The following is a 26,543-nucleotide window of genomic DNA, read 5'->3' on the forward strand; positions in this document are numbered from 1 at the left end:
GTTTAGAGTTTATTAAAAAATATTGGGGGGGGGACGGGAATCCCTTAACATGTTTGCATTAATACAAACAACCTATTTTTTGTTTGAGTAGCAATTGTAACACTGCTGAACTTGGGTCCTCTTTAGTTTAAAGTTTAGATAGCCTCCATATAAAAATAAGAATGCAAGAAATAAAGCAAAGAAAGCAAGACATAAAGAAAGAAAATTGTCCCCTAGAACTGTGCAGAAATTAGGGTTTGCCTCTAATCAAAGTTATTTTTTGTATGAGGGGGGAAAAATTCAACTTTTTATTCCAATCCTGGTTGAAGCAGTTAAAAAAAAAAAAGTTTTTCCAACTCTGTGAAGTCAAAGGAATTAGATTCAAGTGGCTGAACCTGAGCTTCCCATCGGATCATTGTGCAAGGTTTCCCTTTATTTCCCCCTACAGTGGATAATGCATGTTCATTGTGATTTATCTGGAGCCGGTTTCTTTTACACCCTTAGCTGATATAAAGTCGAGCTAGGAATGAGGCCGGAGATTTGGGGAGCATCTGGGAGGCAGCCTCTACAGTCCAGAGAGAATGAAACAGTCGGGAACATGAGCAACCACATGTGTCATTGACGTTCCCAGTGGTAGGAGCCCCACTTTTTGCCTCTCAGTGCAGACAAGGAACCATTAAGAAAGGAGGACAGAATTATCGATCTCCCTTGAAAATTTCCCCCAGGATTGTGTGTGCTGCTTTGTTTTCACCCTTGATTTTAACTTTTCACTCATGTTTCTGACCTAGAATGATCCAGGCTCGGGCTCTCTGGAAGGACTGTGAACATTTGGCAGCTTGGTTTGACCACCTGTCAAAGAGCGGGTTCTGAGAAGCGATGGTGATGAAGGCCTTTGTCCTGTTGGCTGTCTTTGCAGAAGCCTCTGCGAGATCTTGTACTCCGAATAAAGCAGGTATGCCTTGGACTAGCCCATCTTCCCCAAAAGGGAGGTTTCCCAAAGACTCTTTGCAAAGTTCAGAGCTCTGTGTTTCTTTTGTTATCAAAATGCAATATCAATATCGTAGCCAAGTAGATGCAGTAAAGCGCTCCAGGGCCAACCAGACTTTTCCCATAGGAAATAACAATGTATTGGAGAAACTTAGACTTTTTTAAAATTAGAGAATCCTAGATAGATGAATGGATAGATACATAGATATAAAAATATTTTTCTTTTTTTCTTTTTTTTCTTTTTTTAAAGATTTTATTTATTTTTTTGACAGAGAGAGATACAGCGAGAGAGGGAACACAAGCAGGGGGAGTGGGAGAGGGAGAAGCAGGCTTCCCTCTGAGCAGGGAGCCCGATGCGGGGCTGAATCCCAGGACCCTGGGATCATGACCTGAGCCAAAGGCAGAAGCTTAACGACTGAGCCACCCAGGCACCCCTAAAAATATTTATTTTCAATAAATAAATAATGTATTACAATAATTTAATAAATACATAATCTATTTCCTATTTGACTTATTGAAATTATGTCCTGTGTCATAAATTAGTGTTTCACAATGTTATGCATGAAATGGACATTTTTTAAAAATTTTAAATTATGTGCTCACTTTCATGGGCACAGAAATTTGTATATATTTCTAAATTTATCTATATTTCTAATCCGTTCAACCTGGTTTCACAAATATATTCCTTAAAATAGATTAAAGTTGAAAAGTGGACCAGTTTTGAGTACATATTAAGTATAGTGCAGATATCACACAGATGTAGCGGAAACTAGAAAACTTCAGTGACTGAGGTTTGGGGAAAACATTCATCACAGTTCATGAAGAATAGTGAGGAAAGTGTTTTTAACCAACTGCTTTGCATGTTCAGGTGTGGCTAGAACCCACTGTTCTTTATGAAGATTAATATGATTACCATATCTGATTTCAAACCGTGTGTATCCTCTTTCTAGATGTCATTCTTGTGTTTTGTTATCCCAAAACCATCATCACCAAAATCCCCGAGTGTCCCTATGGCTGGGAAGTGCATCAGCTGGCCCTTGGGGGACTGTGTTACAATGGGGTCCATGAAGGAGGTTACTATCAATTTGTGATCCCGGATTTGTCACCTAAAAACAAGTCCTACTGTGGAACCCAGTCCGAGGTAAGTCCAGGCCACACAACGAGTTGCTGAGATGACACAACTGGGCCCCAAAATAAGATATCTGCTGCCCACCCTTAAAGGGATTCAGAATTCACCAATTTCCTTTTAAGAGCCAATCCTGACTTTAATTTCCTGGGATGTTAGTGTTATTTAAATTCTTCTCATCTGCCTAGTTTAAGTGAGTCTTTGGATTTGAATTTTATTCTCCTAATTTGTTGCCTGAGTGAACTAGGCCACCTTCCATTGAGTAGAACACTACACATCTCCCACCTCCACCTTGCTTTGAGTTCTGAGCATGTGATCACAAGCTGCCATTCTTCTGGGTTGGATGGTGGGACATCCTCTGCCCAAGACTTTGAAGTAGTCGGAAAGGCACTTTAAAGGAGTATCCAAAGTATAATACAATTCATAATTGGGTCTTGTGAAGTACTTGGGACAGGTAATCAGAATTAAAAGGAACCACATGCAACCTCTTGCCAAATATCCTCATAGGTCAGAGGAGACATTGGAGACGTCCCAATAAAGTCACAAGTTGGGGGCCCCAGAACCAGTAGGGGTGTACTCACGAAGGGTGGCTGCTCCATTTTTGACCCCTAGCATTCCTGCTACTTTGACTGCAGAAGGCTATACATACAGGCGATCTCTGAAAATGAGAGCAAAGAGCACCCAAGGCCACCTCCTCTTCCTAAACACCCCATGAGGACTTAGTGATTTAGAGAGTAATGGACATGATTAACAGAAACATCATGTCTTTTAGTATCCTGGAAGAGTGAACTAGAAATCATCTGTGTGGTCTTAGGCAGGTCACCTCTCACATAGATGTTCAAGATCCCTTCCAACTCCAATATTCTGTGATCTTAGAGTTCAACAAGCCAGAGGAAAAAGTCACAGGAATAGTGGTCATTATTGGAAGAGGGAAAGAGCAAATATGACATAGTAATGATGTTCTAGAGACGGGAGATGGGCGAAGGCATTCATGTAAGATTACTTGGATGGGGGAAATGGATAAAAAGTTGATTCTGGGAAACAGAGATTCTTTCACCAGTTCTTTTTGGTCAGAAGCCCAATGGGTATATGGATCTCTTGTAAGTGTGCAACATTCAACTTAGATTATTTTAAACAATCTTGGTCGAACATATTCAAGAACTCTTTGCAGAAATTCTCAGCTCACCATTGACGTTTCCCCGTGGGTCTGATCATCTTCGATCACTTTTCCCAGAACCCTCCTCATCATGGGGCCCGGGGCCACCCTAACTGTCTTCTTCCTTTTTCAGTACAAGCCCCCCATCTACCACTTCTACAACCATATCATTTCCAATGACAGCACAGTGATCATAAAGAACCAGCCCGTGAACTACTCCTTCTCCTGCACCTACCATTCCACCTACTTGGTCAACCAGGCTGCCTTTGACCAAAGGTAAGTTGCTTTGAGAGTGGAGGGCTGGCAGCCTTGTGTGTGTTCTGCAGGCCCTGTCAATCAGGCATGTTTCAGTCCTTATGCAAAATTCTCTCCCCTTTTCAGAGTGGCCACTGTTCACGTGAAGAACGGGAGCATGGGCACATTTGAAAGCCAATTGTCTCTCAACTTCTACACTGTAAGTGGTCTCCAGGTTCTCATTAGTGCCCCGTGGCCTTTTCAGGAAATGAGGGGAGGCTTCCTCAGGGTTTACTCTTCCCTAAGCTCTCTGCAGAACCCCGTTCTTGAATTCAAATTAAGACATAAGCTTTGGTCTAGTTTTAAACCTCTTCAAAGACTAGATGCAACAAGAAGGTCGACTCATAGACTAGATAGAGGAGCTATAAAAGGTGTCACAGAGATATAAAGTCAATGTTCCCATCTTCTGATAAAACTGAGGCAAGAGCAATCCTGTGAGTTGTCAGAGGTCAGGAGGCAGTAAGATGGCCAACGTCTAACTCTTAAGCCAGATTAGTTTCCACTGCAACCCACTCCAGAGAGTTATATTAGAATCTAGCTCCCGTTAAAGCATTTGGCGCAGAGTAGTGACCTTCCTGCCTGGGACAGAGCTGAGGAGAGAGGTCGGGGTTGCCCTCTGCTGCCTAGTTCTTTGGTATCCAAAGCCATTCAGAGAGTAGGCTTCCTCTTGGTCTAATTTAGGCACACTGCCTCTATTGACATTGAAGTTAAAGGCACACTTTGGTCTCTCAAAATAAAACTAAATATGCAACAGCCATTAGCCCAGCTGCCCTCCTGTTTAGAAGGGGTGTTTTGTTTTTTTTAACCTGCAGCTTCCAATGAGAAGGTGGCATACTTATAGTGACACTCCAGCTGGCTGGAGGAAGATGTAGGCAGAAATAGAAACTTTTACATAGAACATTAGAACTGGGAGATATTCTTAGAAGCCATCATGTCCAACCCATTCATCTCACAAAGGAAAGGACTATATTACCTGGAACTCCACTGACCTTGAACTCTTTGAACTTGCTTTACCTGCTGCCTAGAAGCTACCAATCCAGCTGAACTCAGAAGGTGAGAGATCCTCTAGAAGGGATCCCAGAGTCACCTGGTCCATTTTACAGACAAGGATCTGCAGCCCAGAAGGAGGAAATGGTGTGCCCATGATCCCACAGGCAGTGTGGAGCAGTGCCCAGTCTAGCATACGGATGTCTTAGCACTGCTCTCTGAGGCTTACTTCCTATGAAGGGAATGGAGCTTGGGTTTCATGATCCCTCTCTTGCACTGGCCTCATTTAAGGCCCTGGGTCTAATTTCATATTCAAAATTTTGATTCTTTTTATTAAAAAGGGCTTTCTACATTATAGAAATTTTAAGGACCCAAAGAACCTAGGTCTGCCCCTGACCACACACCCCTAGTGGTTAAGTTCAGACAAAAGGAATCCCATATAGCCCCTGGGCCTATAATCAGGAGGGTTAATGCAGTGTGGACCAGCAGGGGGGATTAAAAGATGGCAACATCATTGCAGTAACTGATAAAGGTTGTCCAGAGAGAAAAACAGGCTCACTCATCAACAACGGTCTCAGGGGACATCATGGTGATGGGCTGTCCTTACTACTGAGCGCCTGTCCAGATGTGCATGATTGTTATTTTAACCAGATAAAACTACAGATATGCTCCTATGAGGATTTTATGACAGCTGGCACTAGAGAGGCACCAGGATTATCAAAAATCATCACCCACCATCAGCCGTGTTGGGCTAAGTTTCGGACATATATATCAAATCTTAGAATTGGAAGGAAACTATTCTTTTTTAAGAAAACAACAACAACAACAAAAAAGAGGTATAGCCTCATCATCACCCAGATCATCCTCTGGGCTGGAGAGACAGACTTTCCAGGACACTTCCTTGAGCTGTTCTAGAAATGAGGCTAAGGCGTCCCCTGGGGCTCATCAAGACCCTTCCAGGACAAACAGACCTCAGCAAAGATGGGGTCTGATGTTGCAACCGAAATTTTTGTACTGATTAATATTCCTACCATGGACTTGGTTTCCTAGGCCTGACCCACACGGCTGGTATTTTTCTTCTCCTCCCTTCTTCCGCTCTGAGAGCATTCTTGTGTGTTTCTGAAGCAACATCTGCCCCCTGCTTACATTTCCATCAAATTACCAGGCACAGAGCTGTGCCCTAGATTACACAAAGGAATCAATGCATGGCTAATTGCTTAGGATTCCAAGAGCTCCAAGTACTGGGCTCCAAAACCACCAGTTCTACTCGACATGCTTCCTCTCTTCTCCCTCTACCCCCTCCCACTCACTCCTGCCAATAGCCCATAGTTGGTATTCCTGGAGAGAAGTCATTTTGGCCCCCAGTCCAAAATAAAGGAAGGGAGTCAGCTTGTAGAAGTGGACTAGCAGTGTGCTTGAGAAAATAGTCTGCCATTGGCCCACTGGTTTCAGGTCTAGTTCTACCATTTACTAGTTGTGCGACCTTGGGTAAGTTAGTTAACCTCTTTGGGCCTTCATCTATTCATTTGTTAAATGGAAATAATAATAGCACTTACCCCATATGTTTATTATGAGGATTAAATGAAATTATTTTTATGAAGCACTTACCATACTACCTGGTACAAAGTAAGTGCCTGCGAAAGTAGCCAAACTCATGATCACAGCTTTTGACCCCATATAAAGTGAAAACTCTGAGAGCTCTTAGCACCAGCAAGTTACCATTATAGTGTTACCTTTATACCATCAATGTCAGTATGGGATTAGGTTGACTTTTATGCAATCAAAATAGTATTGACAATTCTTCTTAGTTAGAGACCAGGGAAAAGGCTTGGGATAGAACAAATGCAGGCAATAGAGGCAAAATTCATAGACTTCCAAAGTCAGAACAATCTTCAGAGGTGATCAACCTTGACCTCCTAACCAACGTCCAAAGCCCTTCTACAAGATTGCTAAGGGGTGTGCTACCCACCTTTTCCAAGGACAAGGGCAAGTTGGACTTTCCCGTTTTAGATCAGCATGTGAAATCTGACATCTTGAACCATAGTCCATTGGTCATGGTTCTGTCTTCTGAAATAATACTGAGTCATGATGTTGCTGATGGCCCTTCAACTATCTCAAGCTTATCTTCCCCAACATCTCCCCACCATTGGTGCTCCATCATCCTACCCCCTCTTCTCTGAGAATTATCCAGTTGGCCACTGCCCCACTAAAAAGCAGAGCCCAGAATGGAAATGTTATATTCTAGACCCTTTCAGACCTCTGCAGGGCACAGTGGGTCAGGGGTGAGCTTCTTAGTTCTGAAAGACTCTAGGAACATGTTCTAGAATATTAGCTTTGTGCAGCTTTCTTTCATTTCTATCTCACGTTGAGCCTGTGAGCAACAGCAGCTCCCAGATCTTGCCCACATCAACTGCTGTTAAACCAGATGTACCCATCTTAACAGTGTCAATGGACCATTGTGACTCAATCTTTCCGTCAGGTGAAGGGACTGGAAGGCTTGATTTTTCAAGGTGTTCTTCCCTCCTGTTCCACAAATGAGTAGTTTATGTGGTGTTTCTATGTTTCCAGGAATGCCAAAGCAAATGGTCCAGGTATTATAGGATGAAGCTATCTGGAAATAGGTCCCTAACTTATGTTATAAAGAAAGTAGGAGGAAATCATGCTGAGAATTGCCTTAGCTATAAGGTGAGAAGTGAAGAAACTGACCATTAAAAGTGTTTTGTTTCAGAAATGGAATTAACGGTGCAGATTCTCTTCTCCACTTTGTAACAGAATTGCACTAGTTTCTCTGCAAGTAGAGGCATTATTCCAATATTCTAATACCCCATGGGCTGGCCCCTGGGAGATGGGGCTGGGAGAAGCACCTGTGGCTAGGTTGGGGGACTGCATTGTGGTCCCCAGGTTATGTCCTCCATTTGTAAACAGTCTCATGAAATATGACAAATCTCAGAAAATAATAATAAACAGTAACAATCATTGTTAATCTGCCACTTTAACTGCATAGTAAGTTAGTAAATCACTTATGATTAAGAACATTATTATTTAATTATTGCAACCATTTATGTGGTGCAGGGGGTTAACAGACAGGAAGAAAAGAACTGACTTCTGAGTGTCTGACTCAGGGAGGCCTAGTTGTACCTGCAATCAGGAAAAAATGTAAGAGCCCCTAGAAAATGATTTTAAGGCCTCTCAGCAAATACCCTGAATTGGACCATTAGGGGGCTAAAGTCCATTGCAACTAGATATCCTTGCTGCTTGTTTACCCATTGCAGTTCTGCAAATCTCCAAGTCCATGAAACTCAATCTTTTACCTAGTATCCTGGTTTAAGCTTTATGCTTCTATTACATAAAATCATCATCATAAAAACATTTCTGCAAGGCTGATGAAGACAAAGGTTACTCCCATTTTGCAGATGGGGAAACTGAGGCCCAAATGTCTGACTTGCCTAAAAGTTAGTGGTGGGATCTAGGATTAGCCCAGCAACATTGTCCTTCCATCATGGTGCTTTTGTCTCCAGAGGCTAAACTCAGAGAGTAGTTAAAGGTTGTTACTAAAGTTGAGTTTAGTAACTTTAAGACAATGAATGGAGAAATCAGCCTCCTTTGGGTAGGTCAACTGGACGCACTACTATTTTTTTAATAACTCACCTAGAACTGCCTGATGAAGAGACCAAACGAAGACCATACACACCACGCCAGTGACCAAAGGCTGCTGATCCTGTGCTCCAGTTGTGGTCATGACTCCCTATTGCACCAGTTGCAACCACAGTCTTCTGGATCCATCCCCATAGCCTCTCTCACTTCACCACCAACCCCCCTCAGTTCCTACCTGCTCCCCCCCACCCCCTTTGCTCGCTCAAGCTCCAGCATATTGGCCTCCTTGCTGTCCTTCCAGCTACACTGTCACCCAGGGCTTTTGCCTTGGCTGGAACATTCTTCCCCCAGATGCCTGCATGCACTACACACACTATAGAAGCATTTCTTTGTATCAGTACTTAGCCTGGAAGCACAGGCTTCCTAGCTTCCCTCAAGTCTTGGCTCAGATGTCACAACCTCAGTGAGACCTCCTTAACTACAACGGTATTTAAAGTTGCAGCTTGCCCCTCCTTGCACTTCCACCTTACCTTACTCTCCTCTACATTCCTTACAGTTTTTCTATATAATGTACTATATTCTATTCTAACATATTATATAATTCACTCGCTTACTGTCTATTGTCTGCATCCCTTGCTGGAATGTCAGGTGGTTAGAGATAGAGATCTTTGCCTTGTTCCCAGATACATCTCAATATACAGGATGTTCTAACATAGAGACCATCTCAATATAGAGAGCAGTGCCTGACACACAGTAGGTGATCAGTAAGTTGCTGTTGTTGCCTTTGTTGTTAACTGTACTGGAATCAGATCATACGCTCCCTGACCCAGGCTGGAATCTGCTCAAGCAAATAGTGGAGGTAAGCAAGAGCAAAGCGAGGTTGTCTATGTTTTATCCCTATTCCCGTGGGTGATTAAGTAAAGCTCAGTGCTTCAGCATTCTTGGATTCCACCTTTTTTCCATCAGCCAAATCTTGTTACTTGCTGGCATAGACGAGACGTACAGTGTGTTTCTCATTGTGACCAGCAAGTCCAGAGATGTGATACCCGCGTCCCTTCTAAGATGGCCCCAGCATCCTAGGATGTACAGCGTCTCCACTCCCGGAGGGTCTCACTGTGGTCTCACATGCCTGTGCCCTTGGGTGGACTCCCACCACCACCCCAGCCCAGTTCATCTGCTCCTGTCACACCCAACTGCTCAGTCTGAGAGGTCGTAATGACCAGTGTCAATTTCCTTCCAAAGAATGCCAAGTTCTCCATTAAGAAGGAAGCCCCTTTTGTCCTGGAGACATATGAAATCGGTTCAGATCTGTTTGCAGGAGTAGAAGCCAAAGGGTTGAGTGTTAGGTAAGTATGTTTCCTCCCTATTTATATTTTTAAAGCCAAGGAAAAGAAAAAAAAGATCAGCCAAGAGACTTTTGAATTACCAGATGTTTCTAGGCATACAACTCTCTGGCTCAAAGCAATGCATTTTATTTCATTTGCAGGTTTAAAGTGGTTTTGAACAGCTGTTGGGCCACACCATCAGCTGATTTCATGTATCCCTTGCAGTGGCAGCTAATTAACAAGGGGTAAGTACCACCCTCCAGAGCACAGTGCTGAGAAGTGGCAAGCTCTGGGGCTACTTTGGCTTGGAATGGCTTGGGAAGAAGAGGTGAAGCCTCAGGGTCACATCCGTGACACTCTCTGTGCTTCCAGACTGGGTACTGATACTAGCCAACATTTATATGGTGCTTTCTAGGTACCAGGTACTCTTCTGAGAGCTTCATCATGTATTAACTCTTGTGCCTTACAAGAGACAGTCATTATTACTACCATCCCTATTTTCCAAGTGAGGAAACTGAGGCACAGGAGGGGTTAAGTAATGTCACATACTTAGCATGTGTGTATTTATGGGCAAGTGGGTTTAAACCCAATTAGTCTGACACCAGAACCCTGGTGAGAACTAAATTAGATAATCTGTGTAAAAAGTTAAGCATGTAGTACCTAGTCAGTATCCAATCATTTTAATTAATATCACTGTTTTTTTTGTTATTAATTCAGTAGATAATTGGGAGTTCTTAAAATTTTTGAATAGAGGACGGAAGTATTGGGATTGTACATAGAAAGATGATTCTGGAAGTCATCCATGTGACGGGTTAGAAGCAGTACATGGGAGGTGGAAAGACCAGATTAGAGGTCATGGCCTGAACTGAGGTGTAGCCAAGTGAATAGAAAGGTCATCCAAGGGAGGGAGAGGCGATCAAAACTTAGCAACCAATCAGATATGGGGTGGAGAGAAGGACAGGGCAAGAAGCCTGAGAAATATGTGGCATCAAACCTGTGGGTTGTGAAGGTAAGGAATTGTTTGTTGTTGGGTGTTTGGGAAGAAGATTCTGGAAAAGGGTGTTGGATTCTCCTTGAGTTCAGGGATGACATGTTGAGCTTGAGATGACAATTTTCTGGAAACACCTAGAATTGTAACTTTTTAAAACAGAGGACAGGTTGAGCTAGACTAGAGACGTAGACATCATACACACAATGAACAGTAAATGCAAAAGAGACCATTCCCCAAACCCAAACAGACCGCATGCCCATGTTGCCACCAGAACCCTTCAAAGCTAAGTAAACACTGGGGCCAGGGACAAAAATGATTAGATAACAAAGGTGGAGCCGCCTTGGACCTTTAACTATTTATTTTTACTTAACAAATACTTAAACAGCACTTACAACATACCAAACATGTTCTAGGTCAGTGCCTTACAAATATTAATTTATTTAAATTTCACCAAACCCCTATAAAGTAGGTAGTATAATAAGCACTATTTTATACCAGAAAAAATCTGAGGGGTAGACAGGTTCAGAAACTTGCCCAAAGTCCAGAGCCAGTCAGGGGATGGATGATCTGGGGTTCAAACTCAGGCAGCATTATTTCCTAAGCAATGTCGGTAGGACAGGCCAGCAGAACCACATCTAAGCAACCCAGCAAAGCTTCCTGTGGAGATGGTAGCTTAATCTGGATGTCACACCTATCACTGAAGGTTCTCTTGACAATTTAGGTTCTCTTGACAATGGTGCAATCAAATGACTTCAGGAAGACTATGGAATAAATTCTTGACCTACAGGGACCTGAAATTATGATCAGGCAATGGGAACCTCTCTCACACGTTGGCTACACTGGGGCAAAGCCTCTGCCATAGCTTGGAAACCTCTCCCTGCAAAGCACTCTGGTACTGCGGCTTCCAACTCACAGATGTATAAAATGGCAGGAAGGGGAATGCCTGTGGCTTTGTGGTGGTCTATGGAGGCAGTCCTCAGACTCTAGTGTGTATAGGAATTACCTAGGGTACCTGTTACACATGCAGGCACAGAGGTAACCTACCCCAACAGAGGGTTCCTGGGCAAACCCTGAGAACCTACGTTGAAGCGGAGCCAAATTAAAGAAGCCCTCATCTGGTTCCATATTCTGCCTAGCTAAAACGGCCCCTGAAGGTTGGAGATACTTGCACAAAAACCAGTGCCAAGGGGAGGAATGAGAAAGTCCACTCCCATAACCTCCCAGATGCTTTCGGTTGCCACTGGGCCCTTTTGGAGGAAAACCCAGTTTTCAAGAGCATACTGAGAGGTTAGAAGAGATATATTATTAGGAATTTTGATCTTATGTAGGGAAGAAGACTCCTGTGGTGATGTTGTAAGAGCCTCCCTTGGGCATTCCACCATCCCAAGATGTCTGTCACAGAGGGGCAGGTGCCAGGGCCAGGGCCAAGGGGCAGCAGAGCCAAGACATCTGAGCTGCCCAGGACTTGACTCCTCCCCCCCCCAGCAAAGCTCTGTTTACATTGTTTTCCACCGGCCGACACCACGCCTTGGACACTCCAGCTGCAAGGAGCTATTTTAAGGACTCAGGTCTTGAGGTCGTACAAGGCTCTCAGGTTTATTGACCGAACGATCCTCCAAGGTCTTGTTTCACAACTCAGAAAATGCCTTCAGCTCTGTCATTGCTCATAGGTCACCACAAACGTGGCCAGGCCTCCGACCTTTGGTCCAGATATGAGGTATACTGTTCACTTCCCATTTTAATCACTAACTCCAAGAGTTGACATTCCTTCAGTCCTACCTCTAATTTGCACCCTAATGTCTGGCTCTGATGGAATGTGTGGAGGAGGGGACGTCTCAAGGGCTCTCAGACAGCTGGATGGATTTCTGGTGTGTGTATACTGAGTTGGATTGGCAATGGAGTCAGAGAGAAGCTCTGGGAGGAGTATTAACTTTGGGGTCCACTGTGGTGCTGTCCACTGGTCTTAAGCTTTTGGACCCATAGACCTTTTTCCACAAAGGACAGACCCTGGTGTTCCTTGTCACCTGGACACAACACTCTCCAAGGTTCACGTGGGCCTTATTGTACATTTGTGTCTGCTCCCAACACCTTGCTGAATGTCTGCCACTTAAATAGGGAATTAGCGTGAGTTTGGTAAATGAAAAAGTATTTTGATTAAACCAAGTTTTTTCAGTCTCAGTGCTGTTGACATTTGGGGTTGGATCATTCTTTGTTGGGGGTGGGCGGCTCTCCTGTGCATTATTGTGTGATGATGGGCAGCACCCCTGGCCTCTACTTACTACATGTCAGTAACACCTCACCCCGAGTTGCGGCAACAATGCCAAATATCTCCTGGGGGAGGGCTGGGGCAAAATCGTCCCTAGGTGAGAACCACAGGCTTTGACAAATGCCCACCTGTGTCATTATTTTTGCTTTTATTGTAAATTATTATCTTTGGGACTCTGGGATTTCCCAAACGCTACATTCTCATTATAGAGAATTTGGAAAATATATAAAGATATAGGAAGAAAGCAGAAACCGCCCATAATTCCACCACTCCCTAATAGCCAGCATTAACATTTAGATGGTATCCCTCCAGTCATTTTTTTTTTTTCTGTGCCTATATTAAAAACATGACCAAATTTTTACAAAGGTAACTATATAATATAGAATTTAAATAACACAACCTAAGTTCAAATTCCCAGTGGCAAACGCTCACAAGATACACAGAGAAAGACGTAATATATGACTTGGCTCAGGTGACTAGGGCAGTACTTTTGGGAAATGCTGTTCTCAGCGCCAGGGTCTTTATCTGGTACACATACTGGGAGTCAGTCCATGTCCCGGTCCTTCAGACAACTTCATCTCTCAGGGATTTCCCTTCTTTGAGACAGAGGTGTGGTGACTTACCTGGTGTGCAGCTTCTCATAAGTCACCCCCCGCCCCCCCCCACTGTCCCCTGTCTATAGAATGAGGACTAGCACACCCATCCCATATCTCCTCAACTTGACCTCATATCATGAAGATAAGCAAGGTGCTCCCAGTCAAAGTGCTTTGTAAGGATAACATGCTGTATAGAAGCCCAGGGGAGTGTAGCTGTTGTCTGCAAATTTACCTCAGATTTTGCTAGAGTTCATGAGCTAATTTTCTCTCCCCCCTGCCCCACTTGCTCCAGCTGCCCCACGGATGAAACCGTCCTCGTATATGACAATGGGAAAGATCACAGGGCCACCTTCCAATTCAATGCTTTCCGGTTCCAGAACATCCCCAAACTCTCCAAGGTTTGGTTACACTGTGAGACATTCATCTGTGACAGTGAGAAGCTCTCCTGCCCAGTGGTGAGCCACCTCTCTCCAGAACGAGAATGTGACCCGAGGTGGGAGTGGGGGCGGTATTTGAGAAGCTGTATTTTTAGCTGGGCATCATAACCAGACCAGTGTACTTGTGTGCTGAGGGCATTCTGGAAGAAAGGGCACTGGGTGTAGGGGCAAACGTCCGAACTCTGTCCACCCTACCACCAACAAGCGCCATGGTCTGGCACATGCCACTTAAACTCTGGAGCCTGGTTTCCTCATCCTTAAAGACAGTGGTGATAAGTCACGGTGGCCCTTCTCTTTTCAGAGAGCCGTATTAGGTAAAATGAGCACCATAACAGACATGGAAATGCTTTGAAAAAGTTAAAAGCACAAGGAAAATTCAAAACGTCGGTGGTAGCAAGAGGTGCTGCATGGAAGTCAAAAGATGGGTATTTTTAGCTCTTGCCTGGCCAGCTGAAGGGTCCATCTCTGAGACTTGAAATGAGCCAGAGAGAGGCTGCAGAAATTCCCAACACCCATTACTGCTGAACTGAACTTTGTGAGAGGAAGCGCTGGGCAGTGGGGCCCCGGGTTCACAGCCAAGTTCAGCGCAGCCCAGGCCAGGGGCCAGTTTCCCCTCTGCACCCCCACCGAGAAGCTGCTGCAGAATCCAGGTTTCCATGGCAGCCAGGTGTGAACCTGGTCCTTAGGACAGTGGTTCCACAGTGTGGTCCCCAACAGCTTCAGCATCACCTGGGAACTTGTTAGGGATGCAAATTCTCAGGCTCCCCGGACCGCCTGATTCAGAAACACTCGGGGGGCCCAGAAATCTGTGCTTTAACAGCCCCTGCAGGTGATTCTGAGGCATGCTCAGGCTTGAGAACCACTGCCTTAGACCAAAAAGTGCTAAATCACCAACTGTTGCCTGCTCTGGTCTGTCTGGATTAGAGACCCCAGAGAGGAGGAACACAGTGTTTCTGAAGAGGACACCTGCTCACGTAGCCCGTGGTAACCAACAGAAAAAAGATTATAATCTCTGTTTCTACTCATTTGTTTTGGCCAGAAAATGATCACATAGCAGCACAAATAAAGGGCAAGGAGCAGAGAGATATTTTTACAGTTGATGAAAGGATAATTATTGGCACTACATTTTAAAAAGAAAAGAAAATGAGCCAGAACACATTTTGCAAGTGTCCACCTCTCAAACCACTGTAAGGAGAGTAACTGCAGGTAAAAGCCTTCTTATCAAAAGAAACCGCGCCAATCCCTCCCACACCCAACAACCTCTCCCAGCAGGGTATCTTCTAGCTTGAAGAGTTCATAAAGTAAAGTATTTTCCTTTTAACCAAGTTAGAGAAGGGATGAAGACAGCGCTCTGGATAATAAGTAAGTAAGCAAGTAAGTAAATAAATAGACGACAGACAAATAAGGTAACTAAGATCTCTTGACGGGAGAATTTTGACCCTATCAAGTTTGTGACTTCTTTTTTTTTTTTAATCTCTTGCCTTTCTCCCCTTTCTTTCCTGTGTGCATTTCTCATACCCCCCTCCCCGCGGCTGGGGGTCTTCAGACCTGCGACAAGAGGAAGCGCCTCCTCCGGGACCAGACAGGGGGCGTCCTGGTGGTGGAGCTCTCCCTCCGTGGTAAGCTTCTCGGTTTTCCGAATGCTTGAGTTCACGCTGGGCTGCGTCCCCAGGCACAGCCGGTTGGAGCATTTTAACTGAATTGCCAAACCAGGTGTGCTTGTAGACACTACCTTCACCTGCAACTCGAGGCTTCCCACCTGGCGGGGGGGACGGGGCAGCGGCAGGGGAAGCCGTAGCTCATGCCATACCAAGAAGTTGAGGTTTATTAACTACCCTGAAACTCTCTGTCTGCAGCCTAAATTCCAATGCCCGCTAGGAATTAGGAAGTGCTGAGCTTCCGGACAGAGCATGCGCCAAATTGTAGTAATAGACAACGAAATGTATTGGGAACATCCGGCGCAAGTCAACAAAACTTCATAGAGCGTCCAGTGCTGGCCCTGGGCTGGGCTCCACACTGGGGTTGCAGAATGAAAGGAGACCCCCGTGGCCCTTGTCTTCAAGAAGTCATCATCTAGCACGGAGAGAGATGCTAAATGCCAAGGGAAAGGGAGATGACTATCAATGGGGGTGGAGGAGGCAGGGCGCTATGGGAGTTCATGGCAAGGGGATGCGCCCTAGTCCAGGGCCTAGGAAAGACTTGCGTCCATAATCTTTCAGTATGACCTGAAGAGTGGTATGACATGAAGGGTGAGCAGGGCCCGTGGGAAGGCTGGGGCCTTGAGTAGCTACACATCTGAGAGAACAGTTGCTAAACTATGACCAGGGCCCAATCCAGGCTGTGCCGCTGTTTTCTGGCCTACAAGCTAAGAACAGTTTGTACCTACTTATATGGTTGAAAAAAAAAATCAAAAGAATGATATTTCATATTTTATGATATATCATAAAATGATATGAAATCAAATTTCAGTTTTCTATAAAGTTTTATTGGAACACAGCCAGACGTGTTCATATAAGGTTTTGTCCCCAGATGCTTTCACCCTACAAAGGCAGCGCCGAATAGTTGCAATAGGGACCATAAGGCCCATAGCTGGAATATTTATTATCTGGCCCCTTCCAGAAAGTTTACCAACCCCTGCCTTAGAAAGCCAAGGAGAAAATGGTTTTCTTCTTCTTTCAAAGAGCTTTGGTGAACCCCACTATAAACTTGGTCTTAAAGGCAATGGGGGGGCTATTGGTTTAAGCAGGAGAGGATATAGTCAGGTTTGTATTTTGGAAACATAGACCTGAGGCTCCTTCCATGATCTCTTCTTAAACCTTCAGCTTTCTCTCTCTTTACTCATTACAGGCAGGGGATTCTCCAGTCTCTATAGCTTCTCAGGTAAGGAAAAGAGGCACCTCTGGGAAGGGTCATGGGGCAATGCCTTTAGAAGGTAATGTGTGTTTTAAAAGAAGCCAAACCTCTAGGAATTGAAAGCTGCTCTTTAAAGCACACCTGAGTGGGACAGAGCGAGATAGAAGTAAACAGATGTCTCTCCAGCCAGCCCCTGAGCTCTGCAGGAAGGGTGCGGCTGGGGATAAATTGGATGAAGCAGAATTGGGTTCCACCTCTCAGCAAAAAACATCACCAGGGGGCTTTGCTTGGGTTTCTGCATTTAGAGAATGTGATTTTCAACGATCTGTTTTTTCAACAAATATTTCTGAGTCCCTGCTGTGATTCTGCCCCTCATTCACTAAATGACCTTGGGCAATGAACTCACCCTTCCACTCCCCAGTTTCCTCTAAGAAATTGGGCCTAATAATTGCTCCTATCATCCATGGCTGCTGTATGGATTAAATGTTACAACTAAGGGCACCAAACAATGCCCCGCATACAGCAAACATCCAGTAAGATCAGCCATCACTACTCTTCTAGGCAGTGGAGCTCCTGCAGAGGGAGATAGGCAAGGCCTCTGCACTTCCCCCCAGTGTGATGCGTTGGAGTGGGGGTAGAGGAATGATTTAGATAGCGGCCAGGGAAGCCTCTCAGAAGAAGAAACATTTCAGCTAAGACCCAAGATCTCACCTGCATGATGAGGAGAACAACTATGTGAGGAGATGGGGTAAGACAGTTCTATTTATTAATAAACTCACAGACGTAGACTTTGCTCTTAGTTACAGGAAATCACGTAAACCAACTTTTTAAGACTCTAATTCCAGATCCTCATTTCTAAAGGAAGTCCTATAGCGAAAGCCCTAAGGTGAAATGTGCCATCACTGTGTTACCCATGTTCAGACAAGCCACACTGCAAGGAACTGACAAAACCAAGCTACAGAAACCCCAAAAGATAAACAGATTTTATATAAAATGTGCAGAGTTTTATGAAAACCTACTTAATGCCCCTGAGTTGACTCTTCCGTTAACTCTTGGTTGCGTTGTCCTTGCTCCATGTAAACTGTTTCTGTCCACTCTCCTGTCTCATTCACAGATGTCCTCTATCACCTCATCGTGATGCTGGGGATTTGTGTCGTGTTGTAGGAGATCGCCAGGCAGGCATGGCATCTCCTCCCACCCGACATCACCTCCTGGGTCCGTGGCAAACTCCCATTTATTGTGCTGCCAGCGAGAACAAACAGAAGAGCATATTGTTGAGAAGCAGAAAGTAGTGCTTTGCCAATTACGTCTCCAATGATTTTTGTGAATCTCAGTGATTGCCTTCGTGCCCCACGTCCTCCTGTGACTTCCTGCGGCTTCCAGTTCCTCTCCTGCAGCTGGTGCAGGAGTCTCCTTTCCCATGCTCAAGTCAGGGCTGCAGTGGACTCCTCTGAAAGCTATTCTGATTTTAAAAGACTAGCACACCCAACCCAGTGCTGCTGAGCATTTTGAGGAGAATGTAGGGCATGACCACAAAGTCAGTGCTAAGTACAGAATGCACAGGAATAGCCAACTTTGCCAAGGGGGGGCCTTTGGCGTTGATGCTGTGCAATGCTTATTTAAGAACCAGGGCTGAGCCACCAGGCAGGGGTTCCAATCTTTCAAATGATGATGTGGGAATCAGAGTGAAATATAATAGTGTTGCTCAAACCTGAGTATTAGAAAGGAAAACAATTCTTGAGAGGCCTCCAGGGCTAACCTAATTTGTTTTTAGTATAGTGTTTCTTCTTAAATAGGTATAAACATTATATAGGTATTAACTCATTTTTATAGCTGATATAGATTTCAAAAATTAAAAGAAAATCACAGATTAAATAGGACTAAAGCTACAAGAAGAATAAAACTCACATTAACATAAATTTAACGTCATATATTGGCATTGCCTAAATGAAACCACTGTTGGCACATGACTCTGGAGTGACATCTGTGACAGATCCTCTGAAGTCTGTCAACCCAAACCTACTCTACACCTTTTGATGCTCAATGCTTTCGCTATTTTTTTTCTATTTGATCCAAGAAATCTTCATCTGTGCCGAATGATCTGACCTCATTTAGTCTTTAACAGTCAAGCATGTATCTGTTTTTGTCTCCTTGACTTAAGATCATTAGAACGGAACCTACCAAAAAAATCAGAAGCACAACTGCAAAAATGGCTAGTGGAATCACACGGGGCCACACCCTGATAACACCACCACCCCAGTGATCCAGAATGCATGGATGTTAATGACTTAAGGGTCAACAAAATAAAAACTGAATGAACCAATCCTCGTAGACAACTGGGAGAGCCCCAAGAATGCACTGTCAACCCCAGAAGCTAGAATGGGATAGGAAAATCCAGAGCTCTAAGTTTTTTTCTTAGTCCTGTACAGACTTAATTTGTGGGCTCATACTTTGAAAACACATCAGCATGTATCTCTGTGGTTAATGTATTTGAGAAATTTTGAGATCTGTAGTTTGGTGGGTCTTTTACAACTGTGCTAAGGAACTGAGAAATTCAGCTAGTTCCCAAATTTCTGGAAACATGGAGTACATGTTTGTTTAGCAACAGACTAGATTCAGATGACTCAGCATACTCTAAACTGGTCTCAAAGCTGGAGCTCCAACCAGTTTGAGATCTCTTCTTCTTATAAATTCAGAATTTTTATAATCAGGAAGGACAGAAGACATTTTATTTGTTCTAGTAAAAAATTCTTAAATAGCCTACTTAGAGCCATGATCAAATCTTTGTCTGTCAGAGTCAAACAATGTTGTATTAGTTTTGCTTTATTTTATCATATTGTTTAATGATCTTCTATCTCCTCCTGGTGCTATGGAATAAATAAAATGCCTTAAAATAAATAACCTATGATTACAGCTTACGATGTTAATGTATCATATTGATAGCCCATTCCTCCGCCCTCCCAGGGGTTTCTACAACTAGAGCTTCTTCGACTCACACACATACCACAGACTTCCCATCATTCTACCCTACATTTACTTTCCAAAACTCCCAGCGTTTGCTTTCTGATGCAAGGAGGCAACACCATCCGTATGATCTCCCTGTCTCTAACGCCCTAACGTCTACCACCAGCAATCAAATGTGCTTCAGCCTCAGGTGAGCTAAAGCCCCTTCATGTCTTCTAACTTCTCTATCAAGGAGTTAAGAGAAAACACTCGAAATAATCTCTGTTATAAATTCTCATGAGTGCTAAACATAAAACATATTTAGAGAACGAGGAAAGAGTAGATAACTCCCTTAGGTATCCTTAGATTTTAGGAAATTAATCTTATCAAATTCCTGCTTATGATCCTTAAAGACTCACTCTCTTAAAACTTGAGTAATATAAAGAAAAGAAAATATACAGACATGCATATATACTGAGGATACATACTCACATAAACCTCTACCTATCTCTACCTATCAAACAATAGATATAGATTTAGATACAGAGAGATTTCTCTGTGTGTATATGTACATAGATACGTATATATATATATATATATATATATATATATATATATATGCACCTGTGAATGGACGTGTATGCACATGTGTGGAAATGTTTTATGTGTTTGTATGGATGCCAAAGGTTTATTATGTCCAATGAAAAAGGCAGAAGCAACAAAGTCTTTATTATATAAATATAACTTGTGTAAGCATGTGGGCTAGAGCTGAAAAGGAACACACACACACACTCCATACAAATACAAAGACGGGATAATGGTAGACAATCACTATATCCCACCCCATCCCTACATCAGTGTATCATTGTCTAATGCCTTTTAGATGTAACAACATTGGACTGCTTAGTTCCCTCCACACTTTTGTGCACACCTCTATTAGTCCTTAATATATTGCAGTGCTACTAGTATGCTACTTCTTTCAACTAAACTGGGAGCTAAAGATCAAGGAATGTTTCATATTCTCATCTCCCCCCAGTGTGGTACCTGGCACAGCGTAAGTGCTCAATAAATGCTCTTTGAATTAATGAAATATCATATGGATGGATGGATGGATGGATGGATAGATGGATGGATAGGGAATGGCCTATCTCTCTGAAGGACCTCAGAGCAGAGGTTGTTCTGTTCCCTTCCATGGGAAAACAAAGTATTTGGAATCCAGACACTCTGCTCCCAAACAAGGGAAGAAATTCTGAAATATAAGAAGATAAATGTTGTCCCATTGTCTCCATGCTGAGGCAGCAGGGGTAGCTCCCCTGTCCCTCTCAGATAAATGCCTTCTTTTGACATGCTTTCAAGCCTTGATGCTAAAGGCCTATGGGGAGGAGCAGAGCCTCCCACAATAAAAATGGAATCATGTCAGAGAAAATGGAGTCTGTGAAGGTCCTAGAGTTAAGTCGCCCACCTCTGGACAGAAGAAAAGTCTTGCCAATGGAAACACACAGTAGCTCCATGGAGACGGGACTGTTTGTAAGGCACATCCCTTGGCCCCTATTTAGTGGCCCTCTTCCTGAAGAAAGGCAAGAATTGCACCAAACCTTTTGTAAGATTTGGTATTAAAGGCTCTCAACTCACCAAAATTATTTTCCTATACAGAGTTCAAAAATATCTCTACAAAAGCAGCTCACAGGTCAAGTAAAAAAAGAAAACATTCCCGATCTCATTGCTTTTCACTTCTTCAGTCTTAGGGAATTCACCAGGAAAGTGTCTCAAACACAATACATCGTCCAAACTGCTCTCCCATATTCAGGAGCAGCCATGAGGAGGATAATCGGGATGTGATGAGTTACAAGGGATAAAAAAAAAAAAGAGAGAGAAATACTGTTAAGTGCATTAGTGGTTTAGTCAGTCTGCTACAAGAACCACTGACAGACATGATGGAATCCTATTCTCTGTGTAAAGGGGGAAATATTCATAGCAAAATGGATGGGTTCATCTTCGTCTGCTGTAGGTTGCAAAAAATTTAGCACTTCATAAATCAATGAAAAAGTCCACTTAAAATTCAAGCCTTGATTGAAAGCAAAGCCTATCTTCATTCCTTTGCTTTGGATAGGAAAGAAATTAAGCAATAAATTGAGAGTGGGACATTTCCATTTGGAAACTGCAGCGCTCATAGGAAGTCAGAGCTCAGGACCAGGCCTTTCAGGGACTGACTGCCCCGATCCAGTCTACCTGGAATGGCCTGATCCTGTTGGATTTCAGTGACTGTTCACACCTTAGATAGAGCTTTATCCCTGGGAAACATTGCTGAGATGCCTTCTGATAACTAAAGGTTAGGGAGCAGCCCCTGGAAAAAAGAAGGCAGGCAGGGTGGGGCCAGCAGCCCCAAGTTTTGTCCTCCGGGTTTCCTCTCTTCCAGAATGAAATTGGGTTCACTGCAAATTCACAAGCTAATGGGCCGGAAATATCTGGCAGCTAGAGCAAGTTCACTGGCAGGTCTGGGAGCAACAACCCAGCCCTGGTCCCCCAGGAAATGAGTTCACCCTATCCAGCTCATCCCAACCTCACAGAGCTCTCGGGCGGGAAGAGGAGGCCAGCTAGATGGCTCCCCCTACTGGTAGATTAACTCAATACCCCATATCTACACCCCCTGCATGGGATATTTAATGCGTCTAACCAAATGGTCCTCAGACTTTTATGGGACCCCACAAACATCTTTAAAGAAAATACCTCAGAAGCTCTCTGGGACTTTAGCTTCTTCCTCAGTAAATTCGGGGAGTGGAACAGTGAAGGCTTCTTTGCCTTTCAACCAGAAAGTGGTTTGTTCTCCTTTGCCCTGTGGGAGTCACAGAGGAGGAACGGCTGCCCATGAAGTGTGCCCTCTGCACAGACAACTCAGTCTCCCTTGCTTGTTGACTGAAAGTTTTGTTCTCAGCCAAAGTGCAATTAGGCAGGAGCAGCCTCAGTGAAGGGAAGGCCTCATTATAGATGAAATCTTGGTTTCCTTGGGCTTTGCTGGTAAGCGTAAATGGATAGTCAGCAATGGCCTGGGGGGTGAGGGCCTGTCAAGGTTGAATTTTGCTGCAAAGGAAATCTTTTAAAAATAATAATAAAATCTATGAGCTCGTCTGATCAGTAGGGCAACTGGTGAAGCACCTCATATACATGTTCACATTTAATCCCCACATCTACCCTTCGAGGGCAATATTATCACCATTCCCATTTCACTGGTGATAAAACCAGGCCCCCAAATCTGACAGCCAGTAAAATTCAAAGCTAGGTCTGTGCTGCTGCCTTCTAGAAAAATCTTCCCCTTACCTGAAGTCTGTTGATGAAACACAGTATGTTCAGTGTCTCCCAACAGACAGTGTCTGGGCACGGTGATTCCAACCGCGCCAGCCACCCCAGGACCTACAAGGAGGAGAACAGAAGGGCATAGCCGATCTGCATTTCCCAAGGGCTGGACTGCATGATGCACATTAAGTCAGTAAATGCAATTCAACAAATATTTAAGTGCCCTCTTCAGGCAGAGCTTGGCAGCAGATCCTAGGGTTTACAAAGAGGCAAACTACAGAATCCACAGACTTCTGGTGGAAAACCACATAATCAATTATGATGAGCTGAATGTTTGTAACCCCCTCCTTCATTCACTTGCAGAAGCTCTGACCCTCGAGATGGTATTAGGAGGCAGGGCCTTAGGGAGGTACTTAGGGTTTAGATGAGGTCCTGAGGGTAGGGCCCTTAGAAGAAGAGGGGACACCAGAGCGCTCTCTCTTTCTTCGCTATGTGAGGATATAGCCAGAAGGCAGCCTTTGGTGAGATTAAGAAGAGGGTCCTCATCGGAACCGACCATACTGAAACCCTGATCTCGGACTTCCCTGCCTCCGGAACTGTGAGAAAATAAATGTCTGTTGTTTAAGCCACCCAGTCTGTGGTATTTTGTTATAACAACCAAGCTCAGACAGAAATTAATGATGATGTTATTCATGCACTAGAGATATAAACAAAGGAACTGCAGCACAAATGTGGGAGTAATTAATTCTGATTAGGGGCCAGGTTTTATTTTAGTCAAGCCTTGGAGGACAGGTAGGAGCAGGTCTAGCTACATAACTTACAGGGCCCAGTCTAAAGTGAAAATAAGGAACCCCTCATTCAAAACCTATTAAGAATTATTTAAGAAAGTAAATAATATAAATATTATTAATATAATAATATAGTGATAATTATATTAATAATGTTATGATAATATATTAATTAAGAAACTAAGAAGAGCATTAAACCAAGTGCTGGTTGCTTCTGCACAGTTCACGTGCCCATGAGTTTGACCAAAACCAGACCAGATCAAAGGGCATTTGAGGCAGAGGCATGAGGGAGGGCGGGGGGTGCGGAGAGCAGCCCCACATAACCGTCCTACGTTTCGGTCTCCTCTTAACTTTTGGTTCAACATCTTGGAGTCTCTGGGTGTCTTCGCTGTCACCAAGTAATCTGGCTAGCTGGAAATAGATTTACAGAGACAATTCAACCCTGTTTCGCTTGAAGATGCTACCATTCAACTTCGGGGTCCTAAAAACCTCAGACCCAGGACTTGAATCCAGAACCACCTGCTGTCATACGTGGACCCTAAGGCCCCAGGGCTGTCTACCTGTGTGGATCCCAATCCTGAGCCTGAGCTTCTCCTCAGGCATGTGCCCCATCTGGAAGTAGACAGTGGCACTGAGGAAGTACAAGGATATCGTGGCAATCTCATCCACGTGCTGGATTCCACTGCGCATGGGAAGTCCGCTAGCCACCATGTATGCATCTCCAGTGGCTTCCACCTGAAAAAAAAGCAACAAAGTGGCCTTGCTCTGAGGCCCCCCACGTTGAAGAGTCACACTCCCTGACCTCCACTCCCTCCATGTCCCAGCATGTCTACAAGTTTCTGCCCTTGTCCTGGTTCTTCCACAAAGCCTTCCTTCCCTGAGCCCTCCTGCACACAGTCACTGCTTTCTCCTCTGAAATCTGATCATGGTGGTGACCATATTTCCACAACTCAAGTTCAAAACCAGTTAAACAGGCAGCAGTGTACAAATGGGGTAAATCTTGAAGGATCGCATGCATCCAATCAAGTGGAATTCATCTTGCCCAACCTGAAAGGTCTTCACCCCATACAAGGGCTCTTAGATACATTTATACATATGTATATAGTAGACACAATATATATGCTTATACTTACGTATAAATGCATGTATCTGCCTGATTTGTCCTCTTCTCTCCCCTTAAAAATCCTAATAAAGTCAGCTTTCAGATCCCTCATTCACAATAGAAAATAAATGACCAGTGTGAACTTTAAAGATACAAACCTTTCCAGATGTTTGCATTTTAGCAGAATCCAAAGATCATGTGGTAAATGTGGGATTTCAGGCATTAGCCAGGCAGTAAAAATACCTCTGTCTATTGGTCACCCCAGAATTACACAAGATCAACCAGTACACAAGTCTGATTGCTTCCAGGCTGCCTCTCCCCACCACGGGTACATACATCCTTTAGACACTGACACTGATTTAGTATTAGCTTGTGCAAAACATAGCGGAGAACATAACACCAAGAGGAAACCCCAGAGGATGCCCTCCTAAGCAGAGCAGCTTCCGTTTTGGGGTACCTGTGACCTACCCTTTGAGATTATCCACACCATCTTTTCTTTCACCCTTAAACAGAGGCATATCTGTGGGGAACACTGGGGGATAACCATTAAGATTATGTCCCCGGGGGACATGACCACACTGTCCCCCAAATCTCCCCGGCCCCAGGGCCACAGGCAGAGCCCTGCTATCGTGGTCAGCACCTGTGGCTGCCCCAAGATGCGTGAGCTTGGGCACCCTGAAGTCATGATCCGGCCCCATCAGAAAACTCAGAAAACACCCAAAGCAGCCATCACCACCACTTGAATGAAGCCAAATTATTCATTTTTGCTATCCTTCCCCGACAAATCATTTTTTACCACATTCCTACATCTCTCCCCCTGCCCCCCCTGAGAGGCACTAGGCAGATCGTTGTTTCTCATTTTAGCCACGAGTCTGATAGTCTACACTTGGGCGTCTGTCTTCACCTGCACTGCTAAGGATCACAGTAACAGAAGTGAGACTCACACAGGGTCCGAAGACAACCTTTAAAGGAGAGTAAATGTGAGCCTCTTTGAATACGAAGGAAATATATTCAGGAGCGAGCTGGAGGAATCAGTCAGTAGGAGGTCAATGCCTCTTTAGAAATGTGTTTACCGCGAGATGAAATAATGGAAGGAAACGAGCAACTGGTGAATCTTGACAAGCACAAGCATCTGTGATTAATCAAGCCCTTTCCCAAGAAAACAAACGGGAATAAAATATTGAGTTTCTGCCATGCACTGGGACAGACTGCCAGCCTGAAATAGAGCCTTTCCCTGGCTGACAGCTAGGGCTGGGTCCACCCTCACTCCTGCCCTGGAGTCAGCCGACAAGGAGAGCGTGTCCCCTCACAGCCCAGGAGCCAAGTGTCTCACCTTAGACACATCATATGTCTTAATGATGTGATCAAATAAACTGTACAGGTCATTAAGGAGCTTCACAACTTGTAGGGGGGAGCTGAGAGAACACAGTTTTGTGAATCCAACAATGTCAGAGAAAAAGATTGTCACGGACTCAAAACGTTCCAGTTCCACAGACCTTCCAGCTATGAGCTGTTCTCCAATGAAGCTGAAACCAGAGAATAGGGATCGGTTTTGAACAGACTCTTACTCATTTTGTCTCCTACAAACCCCCGCAGAGTCATCCTTATAGTTCCTTTTGCTTCAGTGGATTAGGTTTTTGGTTAACAAAAATTCCATCATCTAAAGGGATTTTTTTGACTCCCATTTCTCCACCTGCATTTTCTCTAAAGAGATACTTTCATGGGTGGGTATAAATTGGAGGAGGGGGGAGCAGGTTACAGAAATGCCTTTACAATAAGGATTTTCTCCCTGAGGGCATCTCATTTTCCCCTGTTGGTTATAGAGTTT

General features: G+C 44.1%; 2 protein-coding genes across 2 annotated transcripts in view; one reads left to right on the forward strand and one right to left on the reverse strand.

Annotated features, from left to right (window-relative positions):
• Window positions 1-530: 530 nt before the first annotated feature.
• TECTB (tectorin beta) lies at window positions 531-18,128 on the forward strand. Its single transcript, XM_032423375.1, has 11 exons — window positions 531-612; window positions 768-931; window positions 1,917-2,107; window positions 3,382-3,524; window positions 3,630-3,702; window positions 9,366-9,469; window positions 9,610-9,693; window positions 13,594-13,756; window positions 15,285-15,357; window positions 16,586-16,618; window positions 17,706-18,128. Exons 2-11 carry the CDS (start codon window positions 856-858, stop codon window positions 17,753-17,755), a joined length of 990 nt encoding a protein of 329 aa, XP_032279266.1. The 5' UTR covers window positions 531-612; window positions 768-855; the 3' UTR covers window positions 17,756-18,128.
• A 326-nt stretch (window positions 18,129-18,454) lies between these two features.
• The window catches only part of LOC116643919 (guanylate cyclase 2G-like), a 42,583-nt gene continuing 34,494 nt past the window's right edge, over window positions 18,455-26,543 (reverse strand). Inside the window, 4 exon segments of the mRNA XM_032423004.1 lie at window positions 18,455-18,477; window positions 22,850-22,942; window positions 24,174-24,348; window positions 26,049-26,241. Of these exon segments, the coding sequence (XP_032278895.1) occupies window positions 18,455-18,477; window positions 22,850-22,942; window positions 24,174-24,348; window positions 26,049-26,241 (484 nt within the window).

The sequence above is a fragment of the Phoca vitulina genome, unplaced genomic scaffold (genome assembly GCF_004348235.1).
Source record: "Phoca vitulina isolate PV1807 unplaced genomic scaffold, GSC_HSeal_1.0 scaffold28, whole genome shotgun sequence".
NCBI lineage: Eukaryota > Metazoa > Chordata > Mammalia > Carnivora > Phocidae > Phoca > Phoca vitulina.